Source organism: Salvelinus alpinus, chromosome 10 (assembly GCF_045679555.1).
Source record: "Salvelinus alpinus chromosome 10, SLU_Salpinus.1, whole genome shotgun sequence".
In the NCBI taxonomy this organism is placed as follows: domain Eukaryota; kingdom Metazoa; phylum Chordata; class Actinopteri; order Salmoniformes; family Salmonidae; genus Salvelinus; species Salvelinus alpinus.
Window position 1 is genome coordinate 23248815 of NC_092095.1, and position 17798 is coordinate 23266612.

At 40.8% G+C, this 17798-nt stretch overlaps 1 protein-coding gene across 2 annotated transcripts; it reads right to left on the reverse strand.

The window, feature by feature from the left end:
• Positions 1-33: 33 nt before the first annotated feature.
• LOC139531737 (serine/threonine-protein kinase RIO3-like) lies at positions 34-10378 on the reverse strand. 2 transcript variants are annotated; one of them, XM_071328470.1, is made up of 13 exons: positions 10026-10378; positions 8934-9052; positions 8526-8668; positions 7951-8058; positions 7642-7751; positions 5057-5200; positions 3263-3390; positions 2725-2907; positions 1867-2026; positions 1620-1700; positions 1400-1489; positions 1005-1112; positions 34-738 (listed from the first exon to the last, which is right to left on the reverse strand). In XM_071328470.1, the coding sequence occupies exons 1-13, from the start codon at positions 10059-10061 to the stop codon at positions 631-633; spliced, it is 1518 nt and encodes a 505-aa protein (XP_071184571.1). In that variant the 5' UTR covers positions 10062-10378; the 3' UTR covers positions 34-630. The 2 variants fall into 2 exon arrangements, with proteins under 2 accessions (XP_071184571.1, XP_071184572.1); XM_071328471.1 differs by lacking the exon at positions 10026-10378 and adding an exon at positions 9401-9523.
• Between the last annotated feature and the right edge of the window lie 7420 nt (positions 10379-17798).

Below are 17798 nucleotides of genomic sequence, written 5' to 3' on the forward strand. Positions count from 1 at the left end.
CAGAGCGAAGCAAAATGAATGACAATGCATAACTTATTTTTACCATTTATTTCCACCATAATATTGAAATTACAGAGTACACAAACATGACAGCTCCATTGTAAGAACGGACCTCAATGCATCTTGGAGACAATTACAAACAACTCATTCTGTCTTCAGTCACGACAGCACCTTTTCATGATTAAAATATTCACTGATACTTATGGCTCTTCATCAAAATGTTGGATGACAATTTGTTCCATTCAGAACATAATGCAAAACTCTTTTCATTCGAGCTCAGTTTACTTGAGAAGATAACTTGTTCATAATGTCATGAATGCTGGTTACTAATACTCTCTCATTTAAAAAGCAATTGTGTGTGCATGTAGAGGCATTGTCTCACGTACCCCCTCAGATGTCCCCATCCATTCCATCTACAGCCGTAGTAATGGAATGAGATGTTGACATTTCATGGAGGTGGTTGGGAGCCTTTTTAGCCCACTGAAGCCAATGACACCATCTTGGGATGCAGCGACCTTTCGACCTCTTGCATACCTCACTGAGACCATGGGGGGTTTACTCGACCCATTCTCTCAAACAATCACCCAAACAGGTTCCATGCAGCTATTCATGGTGTCTAATATCTCATTGTTAATCATCCTCGTCGTGTAATAGGGGAGGTCCTCCGTCGCTGAAGGTGTACATTTTCTTGCCCCTTCTCTGCACGTGGTCCTCATTCATCTTCTCCAGTGCCTCGATCTAGAAAACGACAACTTTGTATGAAAATTACTATTTTAATCCCAGGTTTCTGGTAAGCACTGTGACGAATGCATTTGTGGCGGTCAAATTCCAGTATAAACATCCCTACCGCAAAAAGGCACTTTAGTACATGATAGATTTTGATGCGGTGTGGGACTACATAACATGTGAGCCCACTTTAAAACTGCCTGAAAAATGCATTTCTGTAAATTCAATGCAACTACATACATCTTCACCAGAGAAATAAATGCCTCATGTTTTCTGACCTGGGCAAGGAACTCTGCCTCGCTGTCACCACTGAGCTGCAGCCCAGACACGACGTTGAAGAGCTCGTACATGTTCATGGCCTCAGACACACCGCCCTTCTGGAAGAACTGCGTTGAAGAAATAAAAAAACAATATATTGGTATTAAAACCAACAGCTTGTCACTGATACAAAGCTGGTCTAAGAATAGTTTACATAATTGTTTCCACTTTCGCTCATTTTCCACCAACATTCATTGCATGTTTTGAGGAGTGGCAGCTAAATATATTATCCATTCAAATGGATTGTCAATTGTTGTGACAGCAAATCAGGACTTTAGTCAGTATTTACTGTGAGATGTACATAATAACAGCCAATTTAAACCTACAGTACTTGGATAACTGTGAGCTAACTTACTGTAGCCACATTCCTGCAGTCCCTGAACAGGAACTCATGGCTGTGAGGGTGATTGGGCTCGATGGACTGACTCACGTCAATCAGCCAAACCTTCAAAAGACAAGATTATTACATCACTCAAGGTACAATCTCATGCCTGAATTTCCAGTGTAAAAATAAGTAGATTGACCCACCTGGATAAAAAAAAAGAAGGTTAAGACGAAAAGGATGAATAGCGTACCTTGCCCTCATGCCACAGCATGTTGTATTCACTCAGGTCAGCGTGGACGAGGTTACACTCCTGATACAACTGTTGCATCATCTGCAAGGACAGAGACATCCAAGGGTCAAAGTAATCCAGAATAATGATCCGGGTAACTCGCTATGGAACTAGCACTTACAACCAGGCATATTAGTAAAACGTATGCAACTATATACCAATAGAACCACGTCTATGTTAAAGTGCATAGTGGTAAAGCTGCACTTACATGAACCACTTGGTAATAGGCCCTCTTCATGTCCCCAGAGCCCAACATGGCCTCCTTCAGTTTGGGAGCCGGCACATGGTCCTTGCCGATGAACGACATCACAAGGATGTGCTTCTTCAGAACCACCACCTCGGGGCATGGGATGCCAGCTTTCTTCATACTGATGGAGTGTAGGGGGGAAAAGAGAGACCATGAGCCATACACAGTTGGAGCATTGGAATATATATATTTTTTTAATGGCTATAGGCAATTTACTGTGAATAATTTGATATAAAAAAAACATGAAAAAGTTATTTGAATTGAGTTTAGATAAAAAGCAGGTGAATTGGTGTTGGTCCATATACAGTGTACAAAACATTAAGGACACCTTCCTAATATTGAGTTGCGCACCCCCACCACTTTGCCCTCAGAACATCTTTAATTCATCAGACTCTACAAGGTACCGAAAGCTTTCCACAGGGATGCTGGCCCATGTTGACTCCAATGCCAGTTGTGTCAAGTTGGCTGGATGTCCTTTGGGTGGTGGAACTTTCTTGATAAAAAAATCCAACAGCGTTGCAGTTCTTGACACAAACCGGTGCGCCTGGCACCTACTACCATACCCGGTTGAAAGGCACTTAAATATTTTGTCTTGCCCATTCACCCTCAATGGCACACATTCACAATCCATGTCTCAATTGTCTCAAGGTTTAAAAATCATTCTTTAACCTGTCTCCCCCCTTCATCTACACTGGTTGAAGTGGATTTAACAAGTGACATCAATAAGGAATCATAGCTTTCACCTGGTCAGTCTCATGGAACGAGAAGGTGTTCATAATGTTTTGTACACTCAGTGTAGGTGACATCGCCACCACCCACCGAGCCAGGTTGTGCATCTCCTTCTCAGCCCACAGGCGGATGATCGTGCGGGGGTTCAGCTTGCTGAAGCGGTCTATGAAGCGGTAGTCATCCTTGATGTACTTGTCACGGTTCTTGAACTCATTGAGTGTGGTCTTGAAGACCTTGAGCACACATTCATCTGGGACAGCATTCTTCTCCATGCTAGGAGAGAAACACACACGCAACAGTATTGAAACAGTTAGAAACAAACTTAATTAACAGACATTTAAGGAAGTAGCTCTGTACCAAAACATGTAACACAGTTTAATATTTATTTTAATACAACTATGGCTAATGACAAATGGCAAATAAGGCTACTGCTATAGAATCTATGTCAATGATTGTCATCACAATGTAAATGTCATGCCATAACCTTAGGCAACCACAGTTGGGGAAATTTCTATTCAGATCTGACTCATCTTCACACAGGTAACAACACCTTTAGGGTCAATCAACCTTGGGTCAGCCAATTCAAGGTGTGGGTTCTTGCGACAACTTGTCACGATGACATCCTCACCTTCCCCCATTTGCGTGGAACACCACAGACTCCTTTCCAGTGCTGATGCAGCCGTTGATGTTCTCCAGAATGCCTGCGTTCACCATTTTGTACATGAGCAGACGGGTCCTTGGGTCCACTGCTTGTTCCTTAGAGAGACAAGGGGAGAAAAAACGAAGGGGAAAAAAACTAAGAATCATGAGGATCAGGAGGAGAGAATTAGGAAAGCATGAAAGTCTATTAAAATAATACAGATCTGATTGTATAAGTGTTATTTTGAAATTCAAAGACTTCTATAGTGGTGAATTTTGCTACTTGTTAGTGCTGAGCGATTAGTCCTTTTTGAGGTCGGTTTTGTTTGATTATTTTTTCACAATCACGTTTTTAATTACGGTTTAAATTATTTTGCTTGAATACAGTAACACAGAATAAAACAATTAATAAAAGTGCCATGATGGTAGTGACAGCCCATGACTGCTTATCACTCATTTACAGTGGTGGAAAAAAGTACCCAATTGTCATTCTTGAGTAAAAGTAAACATACCTTAATAGAAAATGGCTCAAGTAAAAGTGAAAGTCACACAATAAAATACTACTTGAGTAAAAGTCTAAAAGTATTTGGTTTTAAATCTACTTAAGTATCAAACGTAAAAGTATAAATCATTTCAAATTCCTTATATTAAGCAAACCAGACAGCACAATTCTTGTATTTTTTTAAATTATTTACAGATAGCCAGGGGCACTCTCCAACACTCAGATATAATTTACAAACGAAGCATGTGTGTGCAGTGAGTCCGCCAGATCAGAGGCAGTAGGGATGACCGGGGATGTTCTCTTGATAAGTGTGTGAATTGGACCATTTTCCTGTCCTGCTTAGCATTCAAAATGTAATGAGTACTTTTGGGTGTCAGAGAAAATGTATGGAGTAAAAAGTACATTATTTTCTATAGGAATGTAGCGAAGTAAAATAAGTCAAAAATATAAATAGTAAAGTACAGATACCCCCCAAAAATACTTAAATATTTTATGAAAGTAGTGTATATTAAATTTGTTTTTCTTGACTATTATTTTATTCCAAGTCATCATCTCATCTTTATAGAGCTGCTGTCTATGCTGTCTGACAAAATCACTATTTTGTAGTTCTTCAAAGCAAATAAGGCATACTTTTATGGACTGCTGAAGACCAACTATCAATCACTCATGTATTTTTAGGTAGAGATACCTCGCGAAGCAACAGCTGCTCTCTATATCCCCTCACGATTGCACATTCTGACTCGTCCGTAGCAGGCATGAAAGAAACAGAGCGGACAAGTAGATGAGCAATGGATTATGGTCTTTGTAGTTAATTACCACATTTTATGCACTAATCTATGTAGAATATTGGCCAGTTGGAAAATACAACTCCCCATTAAAGCCTTAGGGGCGGCAGGTAGCCTAGTGCTTAGAGTGTTGGGCCAGTAACCGAAAGGTTGCTAGATCGAATCCCTGAGCTGACAAGGTAAAAATGTGTCGTTCTGCCCCTGAACAAGGCAGTTAACCCACTGTTCCTAGGCCGTCATTGTAAATAAGAATTTGTTCTTAACTGAATTGCCTAGTTAAATAAAGGTAAAAAATATATATACAATAATAAATAAAAAAATAAAAAGTCAGTTATCTCTAGAGAAACTGTGCAACGTGCACATTGAGCTCAGAAAAAACACAAACGTAATCAAATTCTAGTAATTTAACCTACATCAGTCAATTTGTTGTTTAAAAAAACGTAAATAAACTGACGTTTCTGTAAATCGCTCAGCACTACTATTTGTATAAACTCACAGCAGTGGAGTGCTCCTTCTTCTCATGCAGCCGTGCACTGCGACGCTGCTCGGAGTAGCAGTGCTGCTTGAGGGAGTTGTACACCTGGTTGGAGAGCTTCAGGTCCATGCCAAGTCCATCTCCCACATTGATCTCTGGGGCAAACTGGGAAGACAAGACAGAGAGGGTGATTTCAAAATGGCTGACAATTCAGAATATGTTCACCTCAGTGTGTATGCAAAAAAAAAAATCACCTTTATTTAACCAGGTAGGCAAGTTGAGAACAAGTTCTCATTTACAATTGCGACCTGGCCAAAATAAAGCAAAGCAGTTCGACACATACAACAACACTGAGTTATACATGGAGTAAAACAAACATACAGTCAGTAATACAGTAGAAAAATAAGTCTATATACAATGTGAGCAAATGAGGTGAGATAAGGGAGGTAAAGGCAAAAAAAAAAGGCCATGGTGGCAAAGTAAATACAATATAGCAAGTAAAACACTGGAATGGTAGATTTGCAGTGGAAGAATGTACAAAGTAGAGATAGAAATAATGGGGTGCAAAGGAGCAAAAGAAATAAATACAGTAGGGGGAGAGATAGTTGTTTGGGCTAAATTATAGATGGGCTATGTACAGGTGCAGTAATCTGTGAGCTGCTCTGACAGCTGGTGCTTAAAGGTAGTGAGGGAGATAAGTGTTTCCAGTTTCAGAGATTTTTGTAGTTCGTTCCAGTCATTGACAGCAGAGAACTGGAAGGAGAGGCGGCCAAAGGAAGAATTGGTTTTGGGGGTGACCAGAGAGATATACCAGCTGGAGCGCGTGCTACAGGTGGGTGCTGCTATGGTGACCAGCGAGCTGAGATAAGGGGGGACTTTACCTAGCAGGGTCTTGTAGATGACCTGGAGCCAGTGGGTTTGGCGACGAGTATGAAGTGAGGGCCAGCCAACGAGAGCGTACAGGTTGCAGTGGTGGGTAGTATATAGGGCTTTGGTGACAAAACGGATGGCACTGTAGACTGCATCCAATTTATTGAGTAGGGTATTGGAGGCAATTTTGTATTGCTTCTTATCGATGGCGGTTAAGAAATTGTTTAGGACCTTGAGCGTGGCTGAGGTGCACCCATGACCAGCTCTGAAACCAGATTGCATAGCGGAGAAGGTACGGTGGGATTCGAAATGGTCGGTAATCTGTTTGTTGACTTGGCTTTCGAAGACCTTAGAAAGGCAGGGTAGGATAGATATAGGTCTGTAGCAGTTTGGGTCAAGAGTGTCCCCCCCTTTGAAGAGGGGGCTGACCGCAGCTGCTTTCCAATCTTTGGGAATCTCAGACGACACAAAAGAGAGGTTGAACAGGCTAGTAATAGGGGTTGCAACAATTTCGGCAGATAATTTTAGAAAGAAAGGGTCCAGATTGTCTAGCCCGGCTGATTTGTAGGGGTCCAGATTTTGCATCTCTTTCAGAACATCAGCTGACTGGATTTGGGAGAAGGAGAAATGGGGAAGGCTTGGGCGAGTTGCTGTGGGGGGTGCAGTGCTGTTGACCGGGGTAGGGGTAGCCAGGTGGAAAGCATGGCCAGCCATAGAAAACTGCTTATTGAAATTCTCAATTATAGTGGATTTATCGGTGGCGACAGTGTTTCCTAACCTCAGTGCAGTGGGCAGCTGGGAGGAGGTGTTCTTATTCTCCATGGACTTTACAGTGTCCCAGAACTTTTTTGAGTTTGTGTTGCAGGAAGCAAATTTCTGCTTGAAAAAGCTAGCCTTGGCTTTTCTAACTGCCTGTGTATATTGGTTTCTAGCTTCCCTGAAAAGTTGCATATCACGGGGGCTGTTTCGATGCTAATGCAGAACGCCATAGGATGTTTTTGTTTTGGTTAAGGGCAGTCAGGTCTGGAGAGAAACAAGGGCTATATCTGTTCCTGGTTCTAAATTTCTTGAATGGGGCATGCTTATTTAAGATGGTGAGGAAGGCATTTAAAACAAATAACCAGGCATCCTCTACTGACGGGATGAGATAAATATCCTTCCAGGATACCCGGCCAGGTCGATTAAAAGGCCTGCTCGCTGAAGTGTTTCAGGGAGCGTTTGACAGTGATGAGTGGAGGTCGTTTGACCGCTGACCCATTACGGATGCAGGCAATGAGGCAGTGATCGCTGAGATCTTGGTTGAAAACAGCAGAGGTGTATTAATGATGTTAAATACCCATGTCTCAGTGTTGGGGAGTAGTGAACTACATGTAGTTCAACTAGTAATTTAACTACATTTTGTAGTATCTTGGTGGTAGTTTAACTAAATTCAAATCTAGGTAGCATTTTCAGTAGTTAATTACTTTTGTAAGGTGTTGGCAATAATAGCATTTATTTTTCAGCATCAGACTCACCTAATTCTCACTTGAAACAGTTTTTGTGTTTAGCAGGCTAAATTACACATTCTATTAACATATGACCCCGAAGTGATATGTTTTTGCAATTTGTAGTCAATGACATTTCAGATTTACATACGATAATTAAGTTAACTAGTAGCTGGTAAACTATATTTTCAGAGTAGCTTCCCCTACATTGGACAGTACCAAGCCAAAAGGTTCTCTTGTTATAACTCTTACATTGTCCATGCGTGCAGTATTCTTCCTGCCACACACAACCTCATCGTGCTTAGTAGTGATGTTCTTGCCTTTCCCAGTAAAGCCTCTCCTCGGAGTTGTCGTGGGCTTGTCTGGAATACATTGAACAAAAGTTAATATTGAAAGTTTAACTATTGCTTTAACATAACCAAACACCAATATCATGAAAAGACCAACAGCCACCAATATTCTATACAGCAAGACGTTGTCCTGTTACATGTATACAGTAGATGTATAGGACCTAGCTACAATACTAGTATAGGTGTAAAATTACAACGTGATAGACTTTACCAGCTTTGTAGGGGTCGTCACAACTATCTTGCCAATCAACTTCATCCTCAGAGCTGCCGCTGGCCTCGTAATGGTGCACCATGCGATAGTTCTCAAAGGAGATGGATACTGCAACAGTATATACCAATCATATCTCAAATTCTTCATATTACCACTTGATTCCTTTTTACACTCCAGAAACTTGGTCGTGTTTATTAAGAGTACCAAACAGAAAATATTTGTAAACATTTTGCTACTGAAAATGTCTTCCATTTGATGCAGAATGAACACAACCCTTCGTAGGGTTGTCACGATACAAGTATCGCGATACTACGATATCAAATTTTCCATGGGAAAAAATAAAAACTATGGTCCTATAAAAACCTACTTCATGTAAAATTGTGGATGCTATAGCTTGCAAAATAAACAAATGTGACAACATAATGCTCTTTATTTCTAAGATTAGAAGTGTTTTACCCAAGAAATTAAATCCACTTCATGTTTTGTTTCATTGCCACAATAGCTCAGAGTATCGCGATACTGGTATAGCGACAACCCTTGTATGGTTTTAATACAGGACTTGTCCATAGGCTTACGTTTGCTATCCCCATTGAACTTCTTTTCTTCTGTGCGTAGCTGGGTGTCAAACTCCTTGTCAAACTGCATCTGCAGCATCTGAGCCAGCATCAGATCACTGTCTGTCTCTCGCTCCTCACCGGCATCCAGAGCAGCGCTGACACTAAAACAGAGACATAGGATATCAGACATACTTCTCAAAAATAACCCAATGTCCGAGTGGTTTGACTTACAATTAGGATATTAGGCTGGCACATTCAATTGTTAGGAGCATATATAGTGTGCAACTTTTCTTTCTTTACATTGACACTAACAATTAACACAGAAGTGTACACCAGCTAGACTAGAGGGTGAAAATGTCATTTGAAAAAGTCCTTAAAAGTTCATGAGAATTGATAACACAGACTGGTGATATTGACAGGACTTACTTTGAGAAATCAGGGAAAGAATGACTTTCATCATCCAGTTGCTTGGCCAGCTGCTCGCTCATGACATCAGTGAAGGAGCAGGGACACACCACCTTGGTTGTGGTGGCACCCCATGGACTCTGAAGGACCATTCATTCACATTATTAGTTAGGTAATGGCAACACAATACAACATGATTTTTCCCTTTGCTAACACATCCATGTACCACGTGCTTGAATAAAGCAGTAACCAATTAGCTAGTTACTAAGCTAGTGAAACTAATTATAACCCAATATTTTTTATAACTAAACCAAACGTTTCAAACGGAACAAACATTTGCATTTTTCCGTTAAAAGGAACGCCTGCTCTGTGAGTGCGCGTGTGCAATAACTCATTTCGCCTTTCCTAAACAACGCAATTTTTGGGAAACTTTGGCAAAAGGTAGTCTAAGTCTACAACTTAATGCACTATGTTCGTAACATATTTACATTTTGGGAACTGAACTGTATTGAGAATTTTTAATCTTTGAGAAAATTTGCAGAATGTCGGCCAAAATCCATCTCGTTCTATCTTCTCCCACTGCCGGCCACTGGACTTCCTCTCACTACCCATATTTGGTAGGGAGTGGAAACGCCAAGCGGATGCTTCACATTTATACATCCGGCGAATTATCTGTCTCATTGTTCCATCTGTGCTATAACCACCGATAGGACAATCTCCTTGCTTTTTCTGACCAATATGACTCATTTGTTCCCAGTAGAAACGACAAGCTGTGGTCTATCTTGGTTTAGTTAAATTGTTGCTATAACGTTCCCTGTCGCCATACTGTATAAAAAAGGCAGCCAGGAACATGCCCTGACTTGTCTAACTAGCCAACGTTTGAAGCATGTCAGCTAGTATCAAACTTAGCTGGTATTGGTTGATAAACGTATGAATTAACTAACTAGCCAGTGTTAGTTAGATCAATTCACTTATAACTGTATTTAAAAATAGATCATGTTATATGTCCTCCCCCAGACAAACTATTTAAAGGCTCGGTTTTTGCCATGACCAGGGCCATTTTACATGTCCAGAATGTCGGACTGACTACCTAATCTTAGCTAACCAACTCACCTTCGGTACCTCTGCAGTGATCGCTATTTGATCCATGACAGTCGGATGTTGGGCTTGATGGTTAATAATGTTTGCGCAAGGACAGGTGGAAAACCGTTGGCTACGACGATAGTCTCTTTCGTTAGCTTTCTGAATTAAAAACTTTAATGTAGATGTATTAGCTTAAGTCAAATTACTACAGGATTTAAACGTTAATGTCACAAAATAACAAGTATTCAAGAGCTACAGCAGCGCAAATTCTCTGACTGACGTTCTTTTTCCTGAATAAGGAAATTACGTCATCTTCTTCGTCTTCTTCCATGACATAATGGCGGTCCGCAAAACAACGTTAAAGGTGAATGCCGCCACCCACTGTGCTGGAGTGTGCGGTCAATCACGGTTTACAACATTTCAAAATCCTCCTACGTGACACAGTACCCAGTATAAACATTTAAAAAAATAGCCCTACTACCTTCTAATAGACCCTCCCCATCCCCCAAAACCCCTCCAAACCCTAACATCCTATTCAGTGAATTTTATAAAAATTCAAATTGTAAAACATTAAAAAAACTATACTAAATATAATCACGTCACCAAATGATTTATTAAAACAAACTATTTTGCAAAGAAGGTTCTCACCCCCTTCCATAGACTTACACGGTAATTATGACAACTTCCAGAGGACATCCTCCAGCCTATCAGAGCTCTTGCAGGGCGTTCTCCAATAGAGCTCCATTGTTATGGAATGGTCAGCCTGTCCATGTGAGAGATGCAGACTCGGGCTCGACCTTTAAGTCTTTATTAAAGACTCATCTCTTCAGTAGGTCCTATGATTGAGTGTAGTCTGGCCCAGGGGTGTGAAGGTGAACGGAAAGGCACCGGAGCAACAAACCGCCCTTGCTGTTTCTGCCTGGCCGGTTCCCCTCTCTCCACCGGGATTCTCTGCCTCTAACCCTATTACGGGGGCTGAGTCACTGGCTTAGTGGTGCTCTTCCATCCCGTCTCTAGGAGGGCTGCATCACTTGAGTGGGTTGAGTCACTGACGTGATCTTCCTGTCCTTGTTTGGCGCCCCCCTCGGGTTTGTGCCGTGGGGGAGATCTTTGTGGGCTATACCCAGCCTTGTCTCAGGGTAGTAAGTCGGTGGTTGAAAATATCCCTCTAGTGGTGTGGGTGCTGTGCTTTGGCAAAGTGGGTGGGGTTATATCCTGCTTGGTTGGCCCTGTCCAGGGGTATCATTGGACGGGGCCACAATGTCTCCTGACCCCTCCTGTCTCAGCCTCCAGTATTTATCAAATCAAATCAAATCAAGTTTATTTTATATAGCCCTTCGTACATCAGCTAATATCTCGAAGTGCTGTACAGAAACCCAGCCTAAAACCCCAAACAGCAAGCAATTCAGGTGTAGAAGCACGGTGGCTATTTATGCTGCAATAGTTTATGTGTCAGGGGGCTAGGGTCAGTCTGTTATGTCTGGAGTATTTCTCCTGTCTTATCCGGTGTCCTGTGTGAATTTAAGTATGCTCTCTCTAATTCTCTCCCTCTCCCTCCCCTCCCGGAGGACCTGAGCCCTGGGACCATGCCTCAGGACTACCTGGCCTGATGACTACTTGCTGTCCCCAGTCCATCTGGTCGTGCTGCTGCTCCAGTTTCAACTGTTCTGCCTGCGGCTATGGAACCCTGACCTGTTCACCGGACGTGCTACATTGTCCCGGACCTGCTGTTTTAACTCTCTCTCTCTCAACCTCACCTGCTGTCTCTAACTCTGAATGCTTGGCTATGAAAAGCCAACTGACATTTACTGCTGAGGTGCTGACCTGTTGCACCCTCTATAACCACTGTGATTATTATTATTATTATTTGACCCTGCTGGTCATCTATGAACGTTTGAACATCTTGTCCATGTACTGTTATAATCTCCACCCGGCAAAGCCAGAAGAGGACTGGCCACCCCTCAGAGCCTGGTTCCTCTCTTCCTAGGTTCCTGCCTTTCTGGCGAGTATTTCCTAGCCACCGTGCTTCTATATCTGCATTGCTTGCTGCTTGGGGTTTTAGGCTGGGTTTCTGTATAGCAATTTGTGGCATCGGCTGATGTAAAAAGGGCTTTATAAATACATTTTATTGATTGATTGCAGCATGAACTGACATGTTGTCCACCCAATCAAAGGATTGGATAATTATTCTAGTACTGAAAGCATAAACTACAGCTAGCTAGCACTGCAGTGTATACAATGTGGTGAGTAGTTGACTCACAAAGAGAGAGAAAGACAATAGTTGAACTGTTTTTAACAAATTAATTTGATAGAGCGATTGTCAATTATTTTTCTTTTTACTTTCAGTTTCACTTACTTAGCACGCAAATGCAGCTAGCTAGTTTAGCCTACTCAAACACCCTGCTCAAACAGAGGGATGCTATGTTAGCTAGCTGGCTATGACTCTCCAACAAAACACTGGAACACTTCCAAGTCAAGGTAAGCTTTTGGTATTACTAATTTATTGCCACTGGGGACTGCCAGTGTCACTGCTTACTGACTGTACACTGTAATGTTACTGCATGATTATAGGGGGTTTACTAATGTGTTAGTTCTATTAGCTATGCTGACTATGACATTACTTTAGCTAATATGGTGACAACGATGTAGGCTGTGTGTTTGGCTTGCAAATGTTTTTTCGCCTGGTCACATGCAGCTGATGTGTTGTGCAAGTCCAAAAGGGAAGGGAAGAGGTGAGAGGAGAGAGCAGAGAGGAGAGAGTGCATAGATGCGATAAGGAATACAACTAGGCTGCTATGAAAGTGAACTGTGTTAATGAGTGATCAGGGGTGTATTCATTCTGCTGATTCTGTTGAAAAACGTTTCTTAAATGGAATCAAACACAATAAATGGGGATAAACATACCTGAATTTGTCCAATAGAAACTCTCGTTTGCAACTGTTGGACTAATGATTAAACCCTATTTCAGCTAGTTACAGGCAACAGTGTGCAAGGCGATATTGAATGTCACTGTCTGTCCATGTGTCCCTGTCTGTCACCTTAAATTTGTTTCTCGACCTGTGTGCACCTACAGTACCAGCCAAAAGTTTGGACACACCTACTTACTCAAGGGTTTTTCTTCCTTTTTAATATTTTCTAGATTGTAGAAAAATAGTGAAGACATCAAAACTATGAATTAACACATATGGAGTCATGTAGTAACCAAAAAAGTATTAAACAAATCAAAATAGATTTTATATTTGAGATTCTTCAAAGTAGCCACCCTTTGCCTTGATGACAGCTTTGCACACTCTTTGCATTCTCTCAAACTGCTTCAACTGGAATGCTTTTCCAGCAGTCTTGAAAGAGTTCCCACATATGCTGAGCCCTTGTTGGCTGCTTTTCCTTCACTCTGTGGTCCAACTCATCCCAAACCAGCTCAATTGGGTTGAGGTTTGGTAATTGTTGAGGCCAGGTAATATGCACTTCATTACTCTCCTTCTTGGTCAAATAGCCCTTACACAGCCTGGACATGTGTTGGGTCATTGTCCTGTTGAAAAACAGATGATAGTCCCACTAAGCGCAAACCAGATGGGATGGCATATCGCTGCAGAATACTGTTGTAGCCATGCTGGTTACGTGTGCCTTGAATTCTAAATAAATCACAGTGTCACCAGCAAAGAACCCCCACACCATCACACTTCCTCCTCCATGCTTCACGTTGGGACCCACACATGGAGATGATCCATTCACCTACTCTGCGTCTCACAAAGACAAAAATCTCACATTTGGACTCCTCAGACCAAAAGACAGATTTCTTCCGGTCTAATGTCCATTACTCGTGTTTCTTAGCCCAAGCAAGCCTCTTATTATTATTGATGTTCTTTAGTAGTGGTTTCTTTGCAGCAATTCAACCATGAAGGCCTGATTCACACAGTCTCCTCTGAACAGTTGATGTTGAGATGTGTCTGTTACTTGAACTCTGTGAAGCATTTATTTGGGCTGCAATTTCTGAGGCTGGTAACTCTAATGAACTCATCCTCTGCAGCAGAGGTAACTCTGGGTCTTTCTTTCCTGTGGCGGTCCTCGTGAGAGTCAGTTTCATCATAGTGTTTGATGGGTTTTGTGACTGCACTTGAAGAAACTTTCAATGTTCTTGAAATTTTCCGCATTGACTGACCTTCATGTTTTAAAGTAATGATAGACTGTAATTTCTCTTTGCTTATTTGAGCTGTTCTTGCCATAATATGGACTTGGTATTTTACCAAATAGGGCTATCTTCTGTATACCACCCCTACCTTGTCACAATACAACTGATTGGCTCAAACGCATTAAGAAGGAAAGAAATTCCACATATTAACTTTTAACAAGGCACACCTGTTAATTGAAATGCATTCCAGGTGACTACCGCATGAAGCTGGTTGAGAGAATGCCAAGAGCGTGCAAAGCTGTCGTCAAGGCAAAGGGTGGCTACTTTTCCGAATCTCAAAAATAAAATATATTTTCATTTGTTTAACACTTTTTTGGTTACTACATCATTCCATATGTGTTGTTTCATATTTTTGATGTCTTCACTATTTTTCTTCAACGTAGAAAATAGTAAAAATAAAGAAACACCCTGGAATGAGTATGTGTGTCCAAACTTTTGATTGGTACTGTATATTTAGCTATAACAAACAAGAAAAAACATGTATCATCCGCTATAACAATACAGTGACTCAAAAACAACCTTCAAATGGCTACATCTTAGCTAGCTAGCTAGTCAATTGATAGGCAAACTGTGGCTAACAGTAGTTTGTTTACTAGCATAAAAATGTGTGTATAAATAGCTGTACAATGATGAAAATATGACTAAAACATTGATAACTTTTTCAGGAAACATAAGGAAATAAATACTGTGCTCACAGTTCTTGCATTCACGCACATTGAAGGATATAACAGTTAGAATAATAATAATAGAAAACCGGAGATTCTCTGCACAGACACAGTTCGGGAGCTGAACTTGGGAGTTAGGCTAATTAACACTGCAAGCTCATGCTCTGTGAAGTCATCTGTCACTCTTAAAGGGACAGGCTTTATTAAAGGTCAATTAAACCGAAATGAATATAGAACTGTTTATTCCAATCAACAAAAATGCTGTAGTTAATGATGTTGTGTTGTACTGGAACAAACTATAATTTAATGGGTTAAGAAAAAAAGTCCTATAGGAAAAAAGTACTCCAATAGGATTTTGATAAAGGTGAGACAAAATCCTACAGGATTGTGAGAATCCTATGGGATTCTATTGGAAAAATCAATAATCCTATGGGAATATGTTTTGCCAGGGACATACCTATCCAGGTCAATACATTACTTTCACCATAATTCAAGATATGCAGCAAAATATTGGTAAATTATTGCAATAAATTCTAGTTTAATTCAGGGGTCAGGGTTTAGGTAGAAGGTATCTTGGTTTGCAATTCCAGGGTTCAAACTTTGGTAGATGGTGTCTTGGTTTGCAGTTTCTGGATTCAGGCTTTGGTAGATGGTGTCTTGGTTTGCAGTTTCAGGATTCAGGCTTTGGTAGATGTTGTCTTGGTTTGCAGTTTCAGGATTCAGGCTTTGGTAGATGTTGTCTTAGTTTGCAGTTTCAGGATTCAGGCTTTGGTAGATGGTGTCTTGGTTTGCAGTTTCAGGATTCATGCTTTGGTAGATGGTGTCTTGGTTTGCCATGCTGGGTTTCAGATTTTCATAGGTTTCCTAAAAATCTATGGAAATAACAGGCTGTAAAATAAAGGGTTACAAAGAAAACAACATTTTATGAAGTATTTTAATGGTTTCTCTATTCTATTCTCACCCCTTCAGTTTTTCCTGTGTATGTGTTTTATTTGCTAAACTTCTGTCTGTTGGGAGAGACCTACCCTGTAGAACACACATAATTGTTTATTGCATGTGTGACTGTGTGTGTGTGTGTGTGTGTGCTCGTAAGCATGCACATATGTATGTGTGTTTCCATGTGTAAATACCTTGCTCCTTGTTACATTTCCATCTGTAGACTATTAGCAGGCTGACTACTAGCAGCAACACAGCCAGACTCACAGTCACCAGTGAGATACTTAAAACTGAGTTACCTGAAACTGAACACGAGAACACAAACCAGTTAGCGCAATCAAATAGAATGCACAAATGTGAATGAACCTTGATCGGTTTCAAAGTAACTTTTATCATTCCTAGAAAATATTTAGCATTGAAATACTCTCACGTACAAACCTCTTTCCACAGTGAGCCTAATTTGAATCAGCTTATCTAATCATGATCATGATTCATGAATCATGATTCCTGTCAGGATCCGGTGTGAGAAACAGTCACTAATAGTCGGCAGAACCCAGAAGATGAGGCAGACACAGCAGTACTAGAGACGGTGGTTTAATCAAGGTAAAAGATCTTCAGGCAAAAATATAAATCCACAACGTCAAAAGTAAAGCCAAGAGAATAAAAGGATATCCTCCAAAATACAAAGAAAATCCACAAAGTGGTAAGAACAGCAGGGAAAAAACAAACCTCAAAAGACTAATAAAAAATAAACAAGAACAAAACCAGAGAACCTCTGGAAAATCCAACAAGAGAAATATATGTTCACAGCATGGCTGGGGCTGGGTGCTAACATACAAACACAGCGCAAAAAACTGAGGAACACAAAGGGATTAAATACCTACAAGGAAATGACACACAGGTGCAAATAATAATTAGAACAAGGGAAAAACAAAAGGTTCAAAAAAGGCGCAATGGGGGCATCTAGTGACCAAAAACCTGAACAATCCTGGCCAAATCCTGACAATTCCACTCCACTGTCACGTTCCTGACCTGTTTTCTGTTAGTTTTTGTATGTGTTAGTTGGTCAGGACGTGAGTTTGGGTGGGCAGTCTATGTTTTGTGTTTCTATGTTGGTTTAATGGGTACCTGATATGGTTCTCAATTAGAGGCAGGTGGTTTTCATCTCCTCTGATTGAGAATCATATTAAGGTAGGTGTTGTCACATTGTTTGTTTGTGGGTGGTTGTCTCCTGTGTCAGTGTCTGTGTATGTTACGCCACACGGGACTGTTACAGTTTGTTTGTTCGTTCGGTTTATGTAGTCTGTTCCTGTTTCATGCGTTCTTCGTGTCATGTAAGTTCTTATGTTCAGGTGCGTCTATGTCGTTTGTTGTTTTGGTAGTTTGTTTAAGTGTTTTCGTGTTTTTCGTCTTTACTTTAATAAATCATGTCATATCACGACGCTGCATTTTGGTTCAATCCCTGCTCCTCCTCTTCGGATGAAGAGGAAGAGGAATACCGTTACATCCACACAATTATGTCCCAGCATCCTCTAGGTTCAGGTTATCAATGGTCATAGTGAAGACTCTTCTCTCTGTGTCGTCATATAGTGCATATCTCCCTTTATAAGTCCATACTGGACTTTAATGAGAATTTCAATTCCGTAATCTCCTTTAAAGAGGTACTTTGGGAATGCCTCAGAGTCCTGTTCACAAGTACAGTTGATGTGAGTGTTTCCTCCCTCCATACCTCTCCATGTGATGAACCCTGACCCCACTGAGACCCCAGCTACACAAGGAACACACAGAAACACATAAGGTCACAATCAGATTATCAGTAATGTAACTTTGTCTCCAACGACATCCTCCAAACCATGGTGGTATGACAGAGGGACTTTCTTAACAGACATTTTCTGCACTTCAGGGTGTCACACTGAAACAAGCAGGGTCAGACACATTTTTTTATGAAATATATACAGTATATATTATAAATACAGTATATATTAAATATGTAATAAATATATATAGATTTTT

Bases quoted from the DNA above. Each gene is read 5' to 3' on its own strand.
- LOC139531737 (XM_071328470.1), bottom strand. From the start codon at position 10,061: ATGGATCAAATAGCGATCACTGCAGAGGTACCGAAG. The intron at 8,059-8,525 runs GTAAGCCTATGG...ATACTGTTGCAG, and splicing joins GTTCAATGGGGATAGCAAAC to TATCCATCTCCTTTGAGAAC. The intron at 1,113-1,399 runs GTAAGTTAGCTC...TCTTCAACGCAG, and splicing joins ACTGCAGGAATGTGGCTACA to TTCTTCCAGAAGGGCGGTGT.